The sequence below is a fragment of the Clavispora lusitaniae genome (assembly GCF_014636115.1).
Source record: "Clavispora lusitaniae strain FDAARGOS_655 chromosome Unknown tig00000078_pilon, whole genome shotgun sequence".
NCBI classification, from domain to species: Eukaryota; Fungi; Ascomycota; class Pichiomycetes; order Serinales; family Metschnikowiaceae; genus Clavispora; species Clavispora lusitaniae.
Genome location: NW_027093977.1, coordinates 753,193 through 772,699, shown reverse-complemented (window position 1 = coordinate 772,699; position 19,507 = coordinate 753,193). Strand labels below are relative to the sequence as shown.

At 40.1% G+C, this 19,507-nt stretch overlaps 8 protein-coding genes across 8 annotated transcripts; 4 read left to right on the top strand and 4 right to left on the bottom strand. All coding sequences in view use genetic code 12, as the record gives it.

The window, feature by feature from the left end:
• Window positions 1-639: 639 nt before the first annotated feature.
• PHO87 (SPX domain-containing inorganic phosphate transporter) lies at window positions 640-3,420 on the top strand (the record flags this gene model as incomplete). Its single annotated transcript, XM_002616434.2, has 1 exon — window positions 640-3,420. One exon carries the CDS (start codon window positions 640-642, stop codon window positions 3,418-3,420), a length of 2,781 nt encoding a protein of 926 aa, XP_002616480.2.
• A 73-nt stretch (window positions 3,421-3,493) lies between these two features.
• FOB63_002515 (uncharacterized protein) lies at window positions 3,494-4,531 on the bottom strand (the record flags this gene model as incomplete). Its single annotated transcript, XM_002616435.1, has 1 exon — window positions 3,494-4,531. One exon carries the CDS (start codon window positions 4,529-4,531, stop codon window positions 3,494-3,496), a length of 1,038 nt encoding a protein of 345 aa, XP_002616481.1.
• A 617-nt stretch (window positions 4,532-5,148) lies between these two features.
• PGA45 (Pga45p) lies at window positions 5,149-6,678 on the top strand (the record flags this gene model as incomplete). The annotated part of the gene is made up of 1 exon (XM_002616436.2): window positions 5,149-6,678. One exon carries the CDS (start codon window positions 5,149-5,151, stop codon window positions 6,676-6,678), a length of 1,530 nt encoding a protein of 509 aa, XP_002616482.2.
• A 258-nt stretch (window positions 6,679-6,936) lies between these two features.
• On the top strand, window positions 6,937-8,901 carry FOB63_002513 (1-phosphatidylinositol 4-kinase; the record flags this gene model as incomplete). The annotated part of the gene is made up of 1 exon (XM_002616437.1): window positions 6,937-8,901. One exon carries the CDS (start codon window positions 6,937-6,939, stop codon window positions 8,899-8,901), a length of 1,965 nt encoding a protein of 654 aa, XP_002616483.1.
• Window positions 8,902-8,917: 16 nt separating this feature from the next.
• On the bottom strand, window positions 8,918-9,976 carry FOB63_002512 (uncharacterized protein; the record flags this gene model as incomplete). Its single annotated transcript, XM_002616438.1, has 1 exon — window positions 8,918-9,976. The coding sequence occupies one exon, from the start codon at window positions 9,974-9,976 to the stop codon at window positions 8,918-8,920; it is 1,059 nt and encodes a 352-aa protein (XP_002616484.1).
• Window positions 9,977-10,159: 183 nt separating this feature from the next.
• BUD16 (putative pyridoxal kinase) lies at window positions 10,160-11,203 on the bottom strand (the record flags this gene model as incomplete). Its single annotated transcript, XM_002616439.1, has 1 exon — window positions 10,160-11,203. One exon carries the CDS (start codon window positions 11,201-11,203, stop codon window positions 10,160-10,162), a length of 1,044 nt encoding a protein of 347 aa, XP_002616485.1.
• Window positions 11,204-12,300: 1,097 nt separating this feature from the next.
• Window positions 12,301-13,080, top strand: HAC1 (transcription factor; the record flags this gene model as incomplete). The annotated part of the gene is made up of 1 exon (XM_002616440.1): window positions 12,301-13,080. The coding sequence occupies one exon, from the start codon at window positions 12,301-12,303 to the stop codon at window positions 13,078-13,080; it is 780 nt and encodes a 259-aa protein (XP_002616486.1).
• Window positions 13,081-13,807: 727 nt separating this feature from the next.
• Window positions 13,808-18,409, bottom strand: REV3 (Rev3p; the record flags this gene model as incomplete). Its single annotated transcript, XM_002616441.1, has 1 exon — window positions 13,808-18,409. The coding sequence occupies one exon, from the start codon at window positions 18,407-18,409 to the stop codon at window positions 13,808-13,810; it is 4,602 nt and encodes a 1,533-aa protein (XP_002616487.1).
• Between the last annotated feature and the right edge of the window lie 1,098 nt (window positions 18,410-19,507).

Here is a 19,507-nt window from a genome sequence, read left to right as displayed (position 1 = left end):
CATCTACAAAGCTGGCAAATGGAAAGACAGCTTTGAAATGTTTGAAACTTAGATTTATTTCTGATAAGTAAGTTTTCAGAACACATAGAAATGTATAGTGTCTACGTAAATGTCATTTTATGAATGTTTTAAATTTACTTCATGATGTATCTTTCTCTAATATTGCATTCTGCAGAAAAGTAGACAAATTTAGAAAATTTTAGATTTGAGAATTTAAATCAAAACTATTATAGTAATTTAAATTATTTAGTATATTAACTTACTAATGGTCAGTTACGAAGAGAATGATTTGTTTCTAAGCTTGGGGACAGATGGGGACAGATGGGGACAGATGGGGAAGATAGAACTGACTGGTTTGTATGCACCCCTTCAGATGATGGAAGGACTTGAAGCGAGTCGGTAATGAAGGATGGAAAAAAAAACCAAGAAAAAGAAATTCGCACATGAATCTGCACATAACATATCGAAATAAGAACCCCACGTGGGCATGTATTAATTGACCTGCAAAGAGGTCACAAAAGAAATCAAATTTTACCTCTTCGGCCAAAAGTCACACGAGCAGATACCGTATTAAATTTCTGGGCCCTGTCACTTTTCTGTCAGACGATATATTTCCTCTTTGGGCATTCATAGCTTGTCATGAAGTTCTCTCATTCTATCAAGTTTAATGCTGTACCTGAATGGCAGGACTATTACTTGAACTATCCTGCCTTGAAAAAAGTCATTTACAATGCCCAGCAAAACCAATTGGAAAATTCCGAACCTAATGATGGCTCAATAAAGGTCAACCACGCTAATATCTCTGACTTGATAAGAATCGCCAGAAGAAATAAGGCTTTGCAAGAAAGACGGGAAGCGATGCAAATGGCTTCTTCTAGTGCAGTGGATGAGGAAGACATCTCTAATGAAAAATTCAATCCTTCTAAGCTAGTGAACAAGTTGAGATTTAAAAAGAACAAAGACATTACCGAAGAAAAAGAAATTGAAAAAGGTGTTTCTGCGGGCGATGATGTTGAAGTGCATCTGTTTGAACTTGATGGGTCTACTTACCGCGGCTCCATTGACTTGGACGTATTTACTGAAGCAAATGAAGCTTTTTCTGCACAAGGTGGAGCTGACCCTTTACCAATTTTCTCCAAGTGCTTATCCGATGAGTTGACCAAAATCGATAAATTTTTCAAAGCTAAAGAAGCTGAACTTTACCATCAATATGACAACTTGATGAAAGATTTGGAAGCTAACAGGTTCCATGATAAGCTCCAGTTCAGTAGTGCTTATCACGGTGGAAGTGCAGATGAGAAAGACTACGTGAGATCCACATTAGAGCGGACTACTACCAATGCTTCGGTTTTTGATACAGTCAACCATTTAGACATTGACATGGAGAAGGGTAGCATCGAGGAGGATGAGGAAGAAGATGATGATGAAGAGGAAGATGAAGATCATCACTCCTCAAACTCTGCGTTGTTGACAAAGGAAGACTTCGACGTCAAGAAACAAAAACAAATCACATTGAAAAGAAGATCCATTCATATGTTCATTTCTTTGAGTGAATTGAAGTCTTTCATTGAGTTGAACAGAATTGGATTTACCAAAATCTGTAAAAAATTTGACAAAACTTGCAATTACTCAGTGAAGGAGGATTTCATCAACAACTTCTTACCCAACAATTCCAGAACTTTCTTCCCACAAACAAGCGAAAAACTTGATTACAGCATTGAACACTTAGTGCATATCTACGCTACTCTCTCAGGAAGATCTTACACAGATAAAGAAGCTTTAGATGCGATCCGTTTGGAGATGAAATCGTACTTGAGGGATCACATTGTTTGGGAGAGAAATACCGTCTGGAAGGACTTGTTATCATTGGAGAAAAATAATTACAATTTGAACCTTGACGAAACTGCTGTTGGAAAGAGTAAGCTTGGCGATGAAGCTCAGTTGACATCATTGTTGCAGTTGCTGATGAAAGATATTAAAATTCCATTCACAGAGAAACACATTTCCCTCCCAAAATTTTTGTTTACTTCACAAATCATAAAATTAACAATCATTATTATTGTTTTTATTATCCTTTTGGCGGTGAAAACGATGAACGATAAACAAGAAGCTCGTTGTTTAGCAGTTCTCGTAGCTTCAGCTATGTTGTGGGCAACCGAAGCTTTACCTTTGTGGGTTACATCTATGTTAGTCCCTTTGTTGGTTGTTACATGTCAGGTCTTGAAAGACAGTAAGACAGGGGGACCAATGGGGGCAGCTGACGCATCCACTTTCATCTTGGGTAAGATGTGGTCTTCCACGTTAATGATTTTGTTGGCTGGATTCACATTAGCTGGAGCATTGTCGAAGTACAACGTCGCCAAAATTGTATCGTCTTACATGTTAGCATTTGCAGGAACGAAACCACGGAATGTCCTATTTGCAATCATGTCTGTCGCATTGTTCTTATCAATGTGGATCTCTAATGTTGCTGCACCAGTTTTGGCTTATTCTCTTATTCAACCCGTCTTGCGCACTTTGCCAACCGAAGCTCCATTCTCTCAAGCATTGGTTTTGGGAATTGCGTTGGCATCTAACCTTGGTGGTATGGCATCTCCTATTGCCTCTCCCCAGAATGTTATCGCTATTCAGTACATGAACCCTAATCCAGGATGGGGTAAATGGTTTGCTGTGGCGATTCCAGTTTCTGTTTGCAGCATGATCTTTATCTGGATGGAGTTGATCCTCACTTTCAAGATTTCAACTTCCAAAGTGAAGGCCTACAAACCGATCAAGGAAAAACTCACTGCTAAGCAATGGTACGTGAGTATTGTTTGCATAGGTACTATCATCTTATGGTGTGTTGAGAGTAAGATAGAGTCCACTTTCGGATCCTCAGGTATTATTGCTGTTGTTCCGGTTATATTGCTTTTTGGAACTGGTATTTTGAAGGTTGCCGATGTTAACAATTTCCCATGGACGATCATTTTGTTGGCCATGGGCGGTCTTGCTTTGGGTAGTGCTGTTACTAGTTCCGGTTTGTTGGCAACTATCGCTCTGGCCTTGCAGAAGAAGGTGGAGAACTTTGAGGCATTTGTAATCTTGCTTATTTTTGGCCTTTTAATTTTAGTGGTGGCTACTTTCGTTTCTCACACTGTTGCAACCATCATCATTGTTCCTTTGGTTAAAGAAGTTGGTGAGAGTATGGCTCATCCACACCCATTACTTTTGATTATGGGTACAGCATTACTTGCATCAGGTGCCATGGGTTTGCCAACATCTGGATTCCCCAATGTCACTGCCATCAGTATGACAGACGAAGTGGGTAAGCGATACTTGACTGTCAACACATTCATCACAAGGGGTGTTCCTGCTTCTATCATCACATACATTTTTGTCATCACACTTGGTTATGGTATCATGAGCTGCCTCTCCTTTTAGTGTCAAAAAAAATCCTTTTTCTTATTTGTGTATATTAGTCATTTAAAAATTGTTACGATTGTATTGTGTTAAATCATGTAGTCCCAAGAAGATTCAATTTAAACTGTCGGAGGGCACCATTCTCACGCAACTGATAGATGAACCTTCCTACCTGAGGAGCCCATGTTGGGTTGCTTAATCCAAATTCGAGATATCTTTCTAATATTCTGTCTCGTTTAGCTCTCTTGTATAACGCATTCAAGTCGATGACATCAAGGACGCCATAGTCATAAAGTCTGTTTGCAATATAACCAACCAAATAGAAAAAGTCTTGATCACCAGCAAGCTGCTGCACTACTGAGGGAAGAATACCGCTGTTATTGAGTGCATTCAACACGGATGTGCTTGAGGCGGCGACAAGCTGTGAATTGACAGCTGAGTTGATAAAATTATCCAAGAAAGATTGAAAGGTACCATTGTATGAATTTCCCTCGTCTCTCTTTCTCCTTGTATAGCGTGTTCCATTGAAGCTTGGATCCCTACTTTTGTAATCTCGGGCAATCTCAAAGACTTTCGGTATAGTAATCCATCCGTGAACACCGATATGATTAACTATTGATCCAATCCAAGAGTAATTCGCTAACACTGAACCCACACTATTAGCTAACATATTTCGCTGCAGGTCAACGAAAAATAGCTCAGTTAAGGCCGAAATGCCCACCTCAGCTGTCTCGTTTATAAGCTGAGTCATATTACCTAAACTGACACTACCGTTCATGTTTAAAACTCTTCCCAGCAATTGGATAATGAGATTGGTGATGCTGTCCATTTGCAGAGGAGAGTTCGAAATTTGATGTATTAAGTCCAATAAGATTCCAGAGTTATTGAACATAATAAGCAAATTTTCTAAATTGTCTTCGAATGCATCTCTTTTGGTCATATGTTCATCCTCATTTTCAAAGTCCTTCCCAAAGCACTCGTCAAATTTCTCGAAAAGTTTGGTAAAGTGATCTTTCATGGATTCATCGTGGGAAGTTGGTAGTTGTGGTTGTGATGTAGGCAGCATTGAGTCCGAGGCAAGACAGAAGCTGCGCCAGACCAACATCCATATTAGCGGGATATAAATATTCATTCTACCATACAATGGGAAAGGTGAAAGCACAAGAAGTCCGAATTGCAATTGAATTCAAGGAGTATCCAGAGGTTTTAAAGGATTTAGCTACGAACGAACATTACTCGATTAGTTTTTCGTCGTAGACTCTTTTACCCCATTAGGCTATGTCTGGGGTACAGTGAATGAATTATATGCACTCCAAACATTGAATACTCTATGCACTATATTTCAATTAGTTTATGGTATACTATCAGGTTATATGACAGGGGGAGTTGGCACAATTATACAAGAAATATTTGTGGGTCACGAACAAAAGTATAGAATGTTATATGATCTACTCTTTAAGTCTAGGTGGACTAGGTGCTTCAATTGCCGAGTAAGAGGTATTTCCCGTTTAGGAGAATGATTCGAGTAAAGTAACAGTATTCCTGAATAGGAAACTGCGAATACATCGATTAACAAATACGGAAATTTGCACCCAAGAAGAAGGTACGTATAATTCTTACCCCATCCGATATGTTCTTGGGTCATTGCTATTATGTGATTATATAAATGCCTGTAAACCAGTGTAAGAAATTACCCCCCAATTTACTAACTGCTTTTCTTGAATTTAGCATTGGTTTTTCTCCAGCAACATGAAATTACAAATACTTCCAGTGTTAGCCTTAAGCTTGACACCGTTGGCGGTGTCTTCATTGGCTGTACCCCCGACAGATTTTTCCTTTGAGGGGCTTGCTGAGTTCAAGAGTATGATAAACTTAAGAGATCATGAAATGATGTTAAGTGATTTGAGTCAAATGGTTCAAAAAAGAGATATGGAGCTGTCGATTGAGTCGATTCTTAATTTGGTAAATAGGTCAGGTATCATTTACGATATCTTGGACCAGATTGCATATGATCCAAAGAGAATTGAATTTGTTGCGAATATCACAGGCAGACTTGTGGGCGATTATAATTCTTCCTCTTTTAGTTCACTTCTACAAGAAGATGCATTCAATTATACGCTGATTTATGAAAAGGTTATGGATTCTGGAGTTGTGACTAGTTTGTTGGATGGAATATTGTTAGATGAAAGCTACAGACCAACACTTGTGAAATTGGTGTCCCGTATTCTTGAAGGGAACGAAAATCTCATCTTATATGTTGTCAAAGATGTTTTCAAAAAATCGAAGAGAGACAACTTAGAGAAGAGAAGTACAGGAAGCTTGGAAACATTTTTGGGAAATATATTGTCAACCATATTCAGTTCCAAACTAGTTTCAGGTATTGCCGACGATACACTTGTTGCATTGAACAACACTCAATTTCTAACATACAATGCGAAGAAGCTTATTGCCAACGAAGCCTACCAAAATATGACAGCACAGCTTGCAATTGACCTAATCCGAAATGGACAAATTAAGCTTGATTCTCAAGCTTTGAATGTCACAAGTATTGCCAGCAGAATTCTTTCTCGCCCGGATATCGTATTGAAAATCGCATCGAACCTTCTTTCCGGTAACATGGACACTAGTTCAATGGGCAAATATGCTGGTGCTATTCGAAGCATCATTCAAGAGACCGAGAAAAATGGGGTGTTTGAAAAGCTCAACAATTATGTGTTTTCAGAGACACACACTGTGAGCAAACCATTAATACCAACAGGAAAGATAGTTGTGCCCAGAAAAACATCCACAAGGCTGGCCTCCAGCACCAGAAACTCATCTTCAATAACCAAAACTTCAAGCAGGACTCAAAGTGAGTCAAGTTTGGATTCTGCTGCAGAAGTTGCTTCAATTCTTTCATTGCTTGGGGCTACTACTACTCGAAGCGAGCAATCTACCACAACAGAAGCAGCTGAGTCATCAGCAACTTCGGGTTTCGATCTTAGCAAATTTTTAGAGCAATTATCATCTGAAGATGTCTCCTCGTCTAGAAGTACATTAACCTCCACTAAAGCTGAATCCAGTGAGGCGACAAACAATCTTATTGGCTTGCTTTCATTGCTAGGGAATACTAATGGCAACAACAACAAGAGGCAGGCTGTTACATCCAATTCTACTCAAAGCTCTACTGTTTTGGTTTCTCTGAAGTCTAGCTCCAATGCCGCTAATTCGCATGGCCTAGGCACAAAATTGCTAATCTATACTCAAGCTGTAATCGTGGGCAGTCTTCTCTGCCTATAGGAACACAGCTAACAAAGAGTTAGATAATTTGCTATGTCAAAACGTAGTCTGAATTAGCTACATATTCGTACATATGTATAACTTTTCGGTACAGTATACGCTTTACTTCATTTAGCAACGACCAACGTGTGTACACCAGAGTCAATATCACCTTATCTAAAATGAAGGATCTACTTGCATCCTATATACAAACTTGAAGAAGTCTGACCATAGCTACTCAGGCAGAAGCAACAGCATAAATATATTCCACCCCATTGCATGAAGTATGGTATACAGATGAGTGGATCTAACTCCTCCAATGATGCTGGCTCGAATCACACGTCTCCATCGTCTGTAAATAAAAGAGACGACCAAGTCGAAGCCGACACCATGGGTATAGACATAATTGCATTCAATGGTCAAACTGAGGACCAAGAAATAGGGAAAAAACAAATAAAGGACTATTCAAAGCCTAATTCTACTCTTCTGACCAGTCTACCAGCCTTGAGAAGCAATGGGCTTGAAAATCTGCAAACTCCCAAGCGCACATGCTCAGAATCTTCCATCGCTGTAAATACTCCAAGACAATGGTACTCTTCGATGACAGGAAGGAGAAAGAGTTTCAAACCTGTTGAACCACCGTCATATACCATTGAATACTCAGTCTTCAAGCCGGTTGAGTACTTTCAACCAATCACTGATGAACTTGACTTTCAAAAGCATTTAATCGAAATTATGAAAACGGAAGGATGCATCATTGAGAATGGGGATATTCCAGAAAATAGCATGAATCCATCAGACTTCAACCATATGGTCTCTGTCATGACTCGTGATGTTCAATATGACAGTGAACTCAAACCTGTTCAAATAAGTCATGGCTCATCAGGAAGCTACTTTATTTTGGGAAAAGAATGGAACGAAGGTTCTGATTCCGAAAGGCCTTCCTTCAAAATATTCACTCGAGGTATATTTAAACCCAAAGATGAAGAGCCTTACGGCCCATTATCGCCGAAGTGGACAAAATGGCTTCATAGAACATTTTTTCCTTGTTTCTTTGGTAGATCATGCCTCATACCAAATCTAGGTTATATTTCAGAGGCTGCAGCATGTGTGTTGGACCGTCAACTTCTTTCATACATTGTCCCATACACTGACGTCATTTACTTAAAATCATCACAATTTTACTATCCTTTCTGGGAACGAGGGAGCGCCAAGCATGGTCGGTACAAAATTGGTTCATTTCAGATGTTCTTGAAGGATTACATGGAAGCCCAAGATTTCTTGAAATTGTATCCAATTCCTCAAGACCTCGACACTCTTCCTCAGGATAGAGATTTTTTTGTAGATGGGGACAATCCATTTGGTAGTGCTAGCCTTCGTTTCCAGTGGACCAAAAAAATTCTCGGTCAGTTTCAAGAGCAGCTTGAGAAACTAGTTATCCTTGATTATATCATGAGAAACACTGACCGTGGACTCGATAATTGGATGATAAAACTTGAATGGCGCGAATGCAAGCCGAAAGAGAACAGGAAACGTATGGAGCCCTATTTGAAAATTGGTGCAATAGACTCAGGTCTTGCATTCCCTTGGAAACACCCCAACGAATGGCGTTCGTTTCCTTTTGGATGGTTATTTTTGCCATATTCGATTATTGGGCAACCGTTTTCTAGAAAAACACGAGAACACTATCTTCCTTTGTTAACCTCGAAATATTGGTGGGAGCAAACGGTCTCAATGTTGAAAGAAGTGTTCATGAAGGATGAAGACTTCAAAGAGAGAATGTGGCTTAAGCAGGTGGCTGTTTTGAAAGGACAGGCCTTCAATGTAGTCGAAATACTCAAATTACATTATGCGGGCCCTCTAGAGTTGACGCGGAGAGAAAACTTAATGATCTGGGACGATATAATGTATGTACCGATACTGAAAAGAAACGAGAATATCGGTGACCGAAGGAATAACCATGTTGATCAAGATGATAGAGATACCGGGCAAACATCGAACACGGAGTTTACCGAGAACACACCGCTTTTACATCACCAAACTAGTCCGAAGAGGATGAGGAGTACCTCAATGGAATCAATCGGTTACAGACCCATGCACATGTCAGGTTTCGAATTCAATCTTAATTACACCGACGAAGAGAGGCACAGGAACTACGCTGATGATGAAACGAACACGAAAAAAGTTATCATTGAGAGGTTAGAGAAAGTTTACAGTAGACCACCAGTATTCACATGGTGTTAATCTCAAGCATTATATATTATTTGGTTCCTGATAATTGCTGAAATATCTGGGGGTAGTCATCGCTACTCTTACCCTTATAGTCATCTTCATTGATCTTGATTAAGCCCTTTTCTTCCTTAATCTTAAATTGAATCATTTTCAACAACGTATACAATGTAGAAAGGATCGGGGTGGAAACACCGTTGGCTTTCGCCACTCTTAAAGGGTTTCCCAATATGACCTCTAATTCAAATAGTTGTTTCTTCCTCGAATCCACCAACATGGATGGAGAATAGAACTTTCCATCTCCAATATGCAAATACATGTCCTTACCATCAACTTCGACCCCCTCACTAGCAGCGATAGCGATGACTTCATTCATTGCAGGAACGAATATGTCCAGATTCGCCCCATTGATTTGGCATCTATTGACATCTAACCCTGCAATGGTGCACACAGTGTTAAGAACACAGTTGTAAACTAACTTCTGCCACCTAGACTTCACAGCACTTTCTTCATAAAGGATCTTGTTTATGCTTTCATCTTCATTTTGATATAATTCTCCGAACTTCCTAGTTTGAGCTTCGGAAACTTCATGCGGTACATTAGGATTGTGAAACGGGCTAAGTAAAATAGAGTCTTTGTGAGAGTTGTGGATCACACCATTAAGATTGGCAGATCCAATCAAGGATATTCCAGAAATCACAGTGCTATGGGGATATTCACGTATCATTGGTTTCTCAATCTCAATTCCATTTTGAATTAGAACAATCACAGTCTTTCCGTCAACTATGGCCGGACGGACAATTTCTTCACACGGCGTGGGACCGTCAGGAATATTCTTCGTTGTGACCACAACAAAATCATACTCAGCACTTTCTGCTGCTTCCTCAACACTTCGTACAATATTTTGCGGTTTCCAGTTGTCGATCTTGCCGTAGGTAGCGGATATGATTGTATAACCGTTTTTGATGACTTTTTCGTAGTCAGAGCGAACAACCAAAGTTACTTCACATTTCTTGTTGAGTGTTAACGCAAGAGCAGCAATCGTGCCCACTCCTCCCGATCCTATGACTAAAACTTTGGGAAGAGGCATCAGTGAATAATAGAGGAAGCTCGGCAAATATATGAATCATGTGAGTACCTGTACATTTTCTATGAATCATAACCAATTCCTGCATATATATCGGCGGAAAAACTTCCAATATGCGAACGTGCACATACTATCCTTCGAGATAAGACGGCTCTATCGGACAAACTATTAAACGGCATCAGCGACTTAAATGAGTAGTGGCTTGAAAATGCCATCCTGATCATAGCCGTAAAACCTCTTGGATTCGATAATCCGAAGTTCGAAAAAGCGCATGGAATCCCCATCATTCATCTTGCTTTTAAGAATATTTTTATCATTGATATCAGCAGCTGAAATTTTATTTTGCCGGCAGTAGTCTTCTATCCCCAAGGTATGCGTGAGATGAAGAACATCAGCCATGATAGTGAGGACCTGGTTCACTGCTCTTGATATATTGTCCTTATTGCTGCAAAACTTATCTAGAAGTAATGCAGTGAATAGGTCACCAACACCGGTGAAATAAGATTCAATTACGGGAATTTTGAACAATACTAGTCTGCATTCCTCAGCGGAGAACACAGCACAGTAAAGGGAATCTGAGACGCCTGACTCGTTGATTATTGCACCACACAAACTGGAAACCACCACATGCTTTACATTATAGGTCTTAGTCACACGAGTTACAGCCTCAAGAAGAGTATCTTGCGATTCAATCTCGAAGCCACAGAGGAGTTCCAACTCAAATTGATTCGGGGTGATGATATCCACTTTTCCTGTCAGCAAAAGTCTTTTGTATGCCTCGACGCACGAGTCGTCAACGTATAAATGACCTTGGTCTCCCATGACCGGGTCGCATATATACAAAAGGTCAGGATTCTCAGTCTTTATGCAATTTACATTGTAAGCAAGAACATCTATGAGCTCTGCTGACGGAATGTAACCCAGAATGATAGCATCATGTGTACATCGGATTTCAGACAAGCCCTTGAAGATCGCTGCCATATCTGTCGCAGTGATAGAATTTCCCCTCACAGAACCATATCCAGTATGGTTAGAGAAGTTGACAGTATTAATAGTATCCACGTCCCACCCTAGAAACTGAAGAGGAAAAGTAGCAGCTTTATTCCCGACGTAACCATGGGCCACGTGAGATTGTACTGACAAAACGGATCTCATGGTGTGCTGGACTGGATTTTCTCGCGATGAAGACATTGTTGAATCATAGTCCATAGTATGCACGTGCGGGCACATGTGATTCTAGGACCGAGTACTTTTGTCGCACAGAACTAGTATACCAGACCGCGCTCAAGTACCATGTGCGTAATATACCAGACGGAAGCGCATACCGGACGGCATCCAAAGTAGTGCCACATGGAAAGAAGTGCATAGTAAGTTTTAAACGTTGAAAGCCACCAAAAAAAACGACAACAGCACGCTCTTCACCATTCACATTAGAGCGCAAAACATTGAAGGGGATGTGCGCCTGCTATGTGACGGCAAAAGTTTCCTTTCTATATATGGTGCTATGTCATGGTTAGTAGAGTTCCGCATCAGCGTTAAAGTATATGCAGAGCCAGGCACCATCTTCTCCTATTGATTATTGTTAATGAGTTTGGTCATAAACGAAGACTTTATTCCACAATGATGGGTAACCGCATCTATCATGTACGATCACACACAATCACCATGAAGTATTATTTGAGAGGTGAAGCCGCGGCAGTTGATGGCCTTAAGCAGGATATTTGCTCAGTAGATGCGCGTAGTAGCCTCCTGTAAGATTATGGCGGCCCAGTGCCGGATAAGAAACAGATGAAATTGAAAGTGTAAAACAACAGAACAAAAAGGTTATTTGGACATAGATTACGTTGTAGATGCGGTTGTCGCAACAAAAAAATACTCAAAACAATATGAGGGAAGGTGCATGTTGCTATTAGGGATGGCAAAGTGTTTCAGAGTATTGCTTAGTATATTCTGTAACAGATCCAAAAAGAGAAAAAAAAAAGTAAAAAAAAGTTTCATGGGAAAGGCTCGTACTTGTCGCAACCCTAATTTCCAACCTGCAATAGAAGACGAAAACACATTCTTTGATGTTACAGGAACTTGTCACAAGTTCGAAACAAAGGCTATGATGTAAAGTGGCAAAAAATAAGGGCGATTTTCATGATAAACAAAGCGCTCTCTATTTTAAGGAACGGGCCTTTAGCTCGGCTATTTTCTCTGTCGAGGCTCCTCCATGCAGAAAATACGCGGACCAGAGTGGCTTTGCCTCCATATAAAGCTCCGCGATTTTCCACGCCTCCCAGATCAGATTTTTCATAGCCAACAAGTACTCCAAGTGATCCACTCCAATGTCTGATACGGTTGAGACTAGTTTCAAATCGTCTTTGCCACCCCGTAAGCGGGCAAAGACCCAGGAGGAGAAAGAACAACGTCGGGTTGAGAGAATACTAAGGAATCGAAGAGCCGCCCACGCCTCCAGAGAGAAAAAAAGAAAGCACGTGGAGTACTTGGAGTCGTATGTGTTGGCTCTCGAGAAGAACACTCAAATATTGGCGGCGAATCTTCACAAGGTCAGCGAACTTGTACCTAAAGACAAGTTGGCTGCTTTGGGTTTGTCTCAGCCTGACGATATCTCTGAGTTAAAGGAGAAAATTCATGAGAACTTGACCTGCAATAATTTTTCGGTGAAGAGTGAAGAAGGAAGAATGCATGATCCACAGTCTAAGAGTCTGGAGACTGATGATTCTGAAACGAATTTCTCTACTGGCGACATTACAAATTCCATCGCCTCTTCTGCGTCCATCGCAAATCCTGTGAAGTTGGAGGACACTGAATCCGACTTGTTGATTAATCTGTCAGGGGGATATTTCAACTACATGAGCCCGGTTTCGATCAGTTCATCAGTTAACTCTCCTCTTGATTTGAGGCTCAAAAAGTCTGATCCTAATGATACTCCGACAAAAATCTCGTCAGGGGCGTCATCTCCCTTTTCAAACTCCACACCAAATACTCCAGAAATGTCCGCTTTGAACTCGGATGGAATCATTCTCGGAACAGCTACCCCAGGGGTCGATATTATGGCGCAAAGTTCAGAAGTAATTTTGCATCCTAGGTTGTTGATGGTGTAAGTGAACAATGCAACCCCTCTAATGACAGTTCTCTGCTTGTTCTGACGCTTTAGGCTTATTAAAGCCACATTCCTTTTAGTGCTTATGGAAACGTATATTAATCTGGTATATCTTGCTAGTGGGCAAGATATATGAGATTAATATGCGTGGAAGTTCATGACACAATTGGAATGTGCTCAGAATTGATAGCATAGAAGCAACTCTCTTTAGAACTTGCGTTTTGTTACTTCCACGTATTACAACTGTTGGTCTGCAGCACCAGTCGAGCCTGTGTTACCTGTTCTGATGTCTGATTTTTTCCCCAAATCGGACGACGGTTTCAACTTTTTGCTAAGTCAAAATGAGATTGAAACTGTCGAGCGTGGCAATGAGCCACATAATGATGCAATGAACTTAGAAATCGACGAGTTCTTGTGTTTTTAATTCTTCTGGTTTTAGTTTGTGGTATTTTAATTAGGGACGGTATTATGGAACATAGTTCAAAAACAACAAGATGAAAGAAAAAGAAAAAAAAAAAAAGAAAAAAAAAAACCTCAAAAAAAAAAAACCGCTTTACGATTTGAGGTTTTTTAAACGATAAAAATGTTTATCTGAATTGTTTGCTCTCATAAAGTTCTTTATGATTTTGGGTCGACATGGCGCTCCTATTTTTATAGTTGATGCGACTTCACCGAGAGTCTTGAGGACTTGTGTGCTACAAACATGGCAAATAAACATCCGATATATTTTACCACTGTAGAGATTCAAGAACTTGACTGATTTCACTAATCAAGACATCATTTTCCATCACTGCTTTTGCCTTTGCATAAAAAAGTTCACAGTCTGTATTTTTGCACGCCTGCTCAAATCCACTTCTTGCTGCCCTTCCAAAATTTTTGATATTGCACTTTTGGCAAAGTATTTCATATTTATTTCTGACCTTATTGCTCTGCTGATTAGTTGAAATTAGGTCATTGACAGACTCAGATTTGTTTTTCATGCATTCGATGCATAAAAACAAGTCCTGAGATTCAAGACTGTTTCCGCAATGAAGACACTCTCTTCTCTGTAAGAAGCCGCTAATCCGCAAGATGTCATTTCTCTTGAAAAGACTTTGCTTGGGCAATTTAGGCATAGTTCTATACCAGTCTTTGATATCAACACCCATTAAATTAAATACTCTTTCCAATGGAGGAATGAGTACCCTCGAAATGTAGTACTCGAAATCTAGTTCTAACGGGCAGTCGGATTTGAAAGACTCCACATACTCCTCAGGGCTCACACATCGATCTTTAATGCGCTCTTTTGTTGGATCCTTAATGACCAAATAAGGAACTCGCTCTCTGTATTGGGGTTCGCTTCTAGGATCTCTTTTGACTGCCTTTGCAGCAATGATAGCACCAGGAGGCAAGTACTTTTCGTTCTTGTAAGTTCCATAGCGGACTTCTTTGGCAAAACAAAAGTCTTTAATGTTTACCCTGTTGAAAAGGACTTTGTAAAACTGCTTTACGACATACTCTTTAACTTGGGACAAGTTTTTCGTTTCGAAAAGAATTCTAATTGTTTTGCCCACCATCTTCAGCTGAGCAGGTATACCATCTCTGCGAATAGTTTCAATACCCTTTGCTTCAAATGTTGAAAGTGTCTGAGTTTCTGATTCGAAGCAATTCCCAACATATCGCTTCTTTGCTAATAGAACACATGGATGGTAAACTTTTTCAAATTTGAGTTTGATCGGATCGGGAAAGAAATCTGTCACCCGTTGAGCAAGTATCTTACCAAATGAAAATGCGTCTGTTTTTGACCTGCCTGGAAAATAAATGAATAACGAGTCTGTATCACCATAGACGACTTTCGCATTGAATTCACTATCTTCAATTATTTGAATAGACTTGGATAGAATTTCCCTTCCTGAAGCAACAATAGCATCAGCAATATCAGAGTTAGGCATTCTTCCGCTAAAAGTAGCCGAAGTGTAACCATACGTCACGTTTGCTATCAATTTCAAGGCCAACTGCTTCGAGTTACATACCTTCAGAAGATCATCGTCATTCTGAAAAGCAGATGCCACAGATTTCACATTAATTCTCATGTTCAAAATCTCTTGAAGCATCTTAGATAATAATGATTTTCTAAATTTGGAAGACACAAATACCAAACCATTCGGTGAGATTGTGATACCACCATTTTTATCCAAAATGTCCACAATCCCAAGCGGAAGATTGTGATGCTTTAAGTAACCAACTGCATTCTTATCCTGTCTAAAGCCTTCTGCTTTTCCGATCAAAGTTGAATAACAATAGTTGTAAGCAATCATTATTGATGGATAAAGTGATTGAAAATCGAGTACTACCAACGGGGACTTGTAAAAATTCGCTTCCGGTTCCATTATAAGCGGAATCGCGTCAAGTGCTCTCATTTCATGGACCTGTTGCTTAGATGGTGAATTGAGAAGTACATTTTCACTTTTAGCGATTCGTATTAAAATAGATTCCACTTTGTACTGAGATCCGCGGTAAAAGTTGGAGTTGAAGTCGATACCAATCAACCGGGATTGCTCCACATTCTTGATTATGATTTCTCGTGAGTCTGTGATGAGGAGGGCCGAATTAAGTCTTGTACTGTAGTACTCACAGAACATAATCAATTCCTGAATCGCACCACCACGGCGCCAATTTGTTAGCTCCAAATTCGAAAATCGGGGCATGGTCTGATGAAGCAAATTGAAAGAAAGATTTTCCAAAGAGTATGACGTCAAGTTCACCTCTGATTTGAGTATTCGCCAAACATTTATCAAATGCCGACCATTTATTTTGATGGCAGATGTATGTGTAAAACCCCACCTATCGCCATATCTACCGTTGCCTTTTATCTTCGTTCTGCTAAGACGAGATAAAATGTTTATAGCATAAACATTCTGCATCCTCTCAATTAAATACCCCCAACTAGAAGCATTTATTTCGTAGCCACCTAGTATTTCTGGATCAAACAAATCCACCCGGAGTAGGAAAGAGTCAACCATTTCCATCTCAGTACGAAAACACTCGATGTGTAAATTAAGATTCAGGGACACAATCTTTAACTGCCTCTTTGTCTGTACGAAATCCTTATTACAGCAAAAAAGAATACGATTCGTACTGTATTCATCAGGAAACATATGGTTAGAATCATCAAATCGATAGATGATCATCGTAATCGGATCCTTTAATGGATCAGGGCGACACGGACTCTCAGTATCTGCATGTACTTCCATATACAACATGGACAAATTCAAGTAACCACTTGGATTTCGATTGAGTTTGGATATCCTATGAGAGTATTTGAAATCATTTGTCTGGGTGATAGCAGGCTCAATCTGAGACTTGAACCTATTTGCCTTATAAGCCTGCTTCTTTTCATCAACTTCAATCCACCGGATAATCTCGTTCCTCGACGGTGCCCGAGGCATGAACTCCCAAGAAATTTTGCACTTGACATTATTTAGAGGCTCATCATTGATTACATCCCAATTAGGAGTATTATTTCCCACATTGATCGGTTTCTTTGACCCTTCACCATTGTAAGGAACAACAATTTTCTTATTAGCAAAAATGAGTGGGTTAGGATGAAGGTCTTGCTTTAAATAGTACGATGGCTCAGAGTACTCAATGTCTAAGATAGGAGATGCCAGCATGGTTTGTTTGAAAAGTTGCTTTCGAAGCTTTAAGGGAACTAAAAATTCCCACAAATCATTGGATCGGCAAACGAGGAAATCCAGCGTTTGAGAAAACAGATGATCAAGACCACTTTGGTTCGTATCGTGAGATACCGGATGCTCTTTTTCGGTCAATGGGTTTGAATGCCCGTCAAGCGAATTGGAGTAGAGCCCAGTCATGTGAGTCTTGGGTGATACATCTAAACTTACCACTGAAGGAACGTTTGAAGATTTGAGCACATCCGCATTCTGCAAGGGAGTCTCCAGCACGCTAATGGGCGCCGCAGAAATAGAATTATCCTGGTCAGTTATCTTATACGCCCTTTTCTCAGAAGGGAGAATTTCCTCAATTAAAAGTTCTGATACATTTTCAAGAGGCTCAAATAGCATGTCATAATTATCCCACCTAAGAAGATCATCATGGACGTCAAACTTGTGAGATACTTGAGAGTTAGTTGAAGAAGTCCGCTCAATGACATCAAAACATGTAGGTAGCAAAGTATTCCTAAGTGTCGGACGAATGATATTTTCATAATAGTCATGAACATTTGAAAACTTTGTAGGCTTGTTGAGCGTTTTCATGTAACTTAAGAGCTCTACAGTATAATTATAAGCTTCCCACTCATGAAAACCTCCAACACCAATCTTTGGAAAGACTTGAGAATACAGCTTGTGAAGCAATTGTGATGTTTGTGAGGCTTTCCTAATGTCACATTGGTATTTCAACTCATTAAATGTGCTTTCCAAAGATGTAAGGTAGATTTCATTTGCGTTTGGAACCATGTTGACTTCTGAAAAGTCGTTATGGATATTCCTTTGTTTGAGTTTTTTCCAGTTCATTATATTGTGAGTCGAGACATCGATTTCGAGAAGGGTCCGGCCCATACGAGGAAAAGATTCTGAACTCAAAATATTTTCACTGGTAATATAAGGTTGTAAATATTTCTTTAAAGGAGCAATGTCTACTCTATTCGGAGTAGTGATTGGTGATCTAAAAAAACACGAGTCGATTTCGAGCCAACCGCATCCATATAGATTGAAATCGGCCATGAATTGAGTGAGAAAATTAATGTGGGCCTCATAAATATTAGGAGTAAAGATAGACTTTTTTTCTTTGACGAAGAATTTCCCGAAATCGATCTTTCGTTCGTTGAGAAGACGAGTGAAGCGTGTTTTATAATGAGGCAGCAAGAACAGTATTTTGACCTTTGTAGAATACCCTAGGTGATACCCGTACACTGGGACACCCTTACATAAGACTATGGATGCAATATAGTAGGAGTCGACTTTAGTTTTATTTCGACCACGTAGTAGAATTTCATAGCGATCGACGTCAGAGTCTGCATCAGAGTCAATGTCGTGGTTTCTCTTGAAGGAAGCTTTCATACACGTTTCAAGATACAGCTTGAAGTCTCTAAGCTCATCATCAGTGATCGCACTCTCGTCATGGCCCCACCAATCAAGATATACGTAAGGGTAATAGTTGTGGACGTGGACTAGCACATTGTAGGCCAAATCTTGCGAGGTGCGCACACGAAGACTTCCATAGATCCTGATTATAGGAACCTTTGTGGCACCCTGCATCAAATCTAGCGACAGTGGTAACTCATGATAAGTATCGTGGTCGTTAATTTGGATATGAAGAGCTTCTGCCATGAACTCAGAGACGACTACTTAGGTGCTGTTGAGATGAAGGGTTACAGTCACGTGCAAAAAACAATAAATATTAGTGACGCATGAGATAGGTCAAGCGCAATCTAGAAGCGAAATGGCAACTGAGTAGGATGAGGAGCTGTAAATCCGCCGGGTAATTTCGGTCGGCTTAAAAAATGTGCCCGAAAGCTAAAAAAGACTCACTTTGCGTTTCAAAGTAACTAGCGTTGGTTTGCGCATCGGGCGTATGCCATTCAAGAGAACTGTGCAAGCGCCTATTTTCGGAAATGGATATAAAGTTGGTTAACTCCGCGCGGGCTCGGCCGGAGATACAAGTGAAAATGGCCGTTCCGATGGGCAAATGATGTTACATTCTCATTTTGCAAAAGCAATCTTTGCCCTGTGGTCTGCCCATCTAGTCATATATTGCTAGGTCCGTATTTGCAACTAGTCTATGTCTGCTGTTCAAGATAGATTCTGCCATACAGAGGTTTGAGGCGCTGCCGGAAGGTGCAGGTCAAGCAGAACAATAGAGAGTGAGAACTTTCACTTCTTTGTTCTCGGAAAGATGTCGTCGTTTTGAGGTGTTCAGGTACCGGGGATACTTCGAGATATATCCTTTTTACGACTTGAAACAATACGCAGATTAACACTATACAGCATGTCGGAACTCACATTGGCGGAGTGATTATCTAGCTTGCATACAGTGTCGCAATCACCGCTTTGGGTTATGTTGGTATGCCAATATTAGAAATCTCCGTCCGGATTTCAAATGTGGCAAAAACAAATACGGACGATACGAAGACCCTTCCTCATGTACCTACATTAAAGGAACGGTGGAAATGCGGCGTGTAAGATAATAGTAGATGAGAAACGAGGATCAAAAAATGAACAGTGCAGGGTTCTTGACATCCTTGGTGGCCAAGAAACAACTGTATCCAAAGTTTGAGTTTGAGTTTCTTAGTCGTTGTTTAATACTCAAGTAACGTAAATCGGTAGTTTTGCTACTTTCAATAGGCACAATGGTGATCCCTTGGATTCTTAAATGCATGTCCAGTTATTTATAAGCAGAGTATTCCGAGTTTGCGACAATGTGCCGTT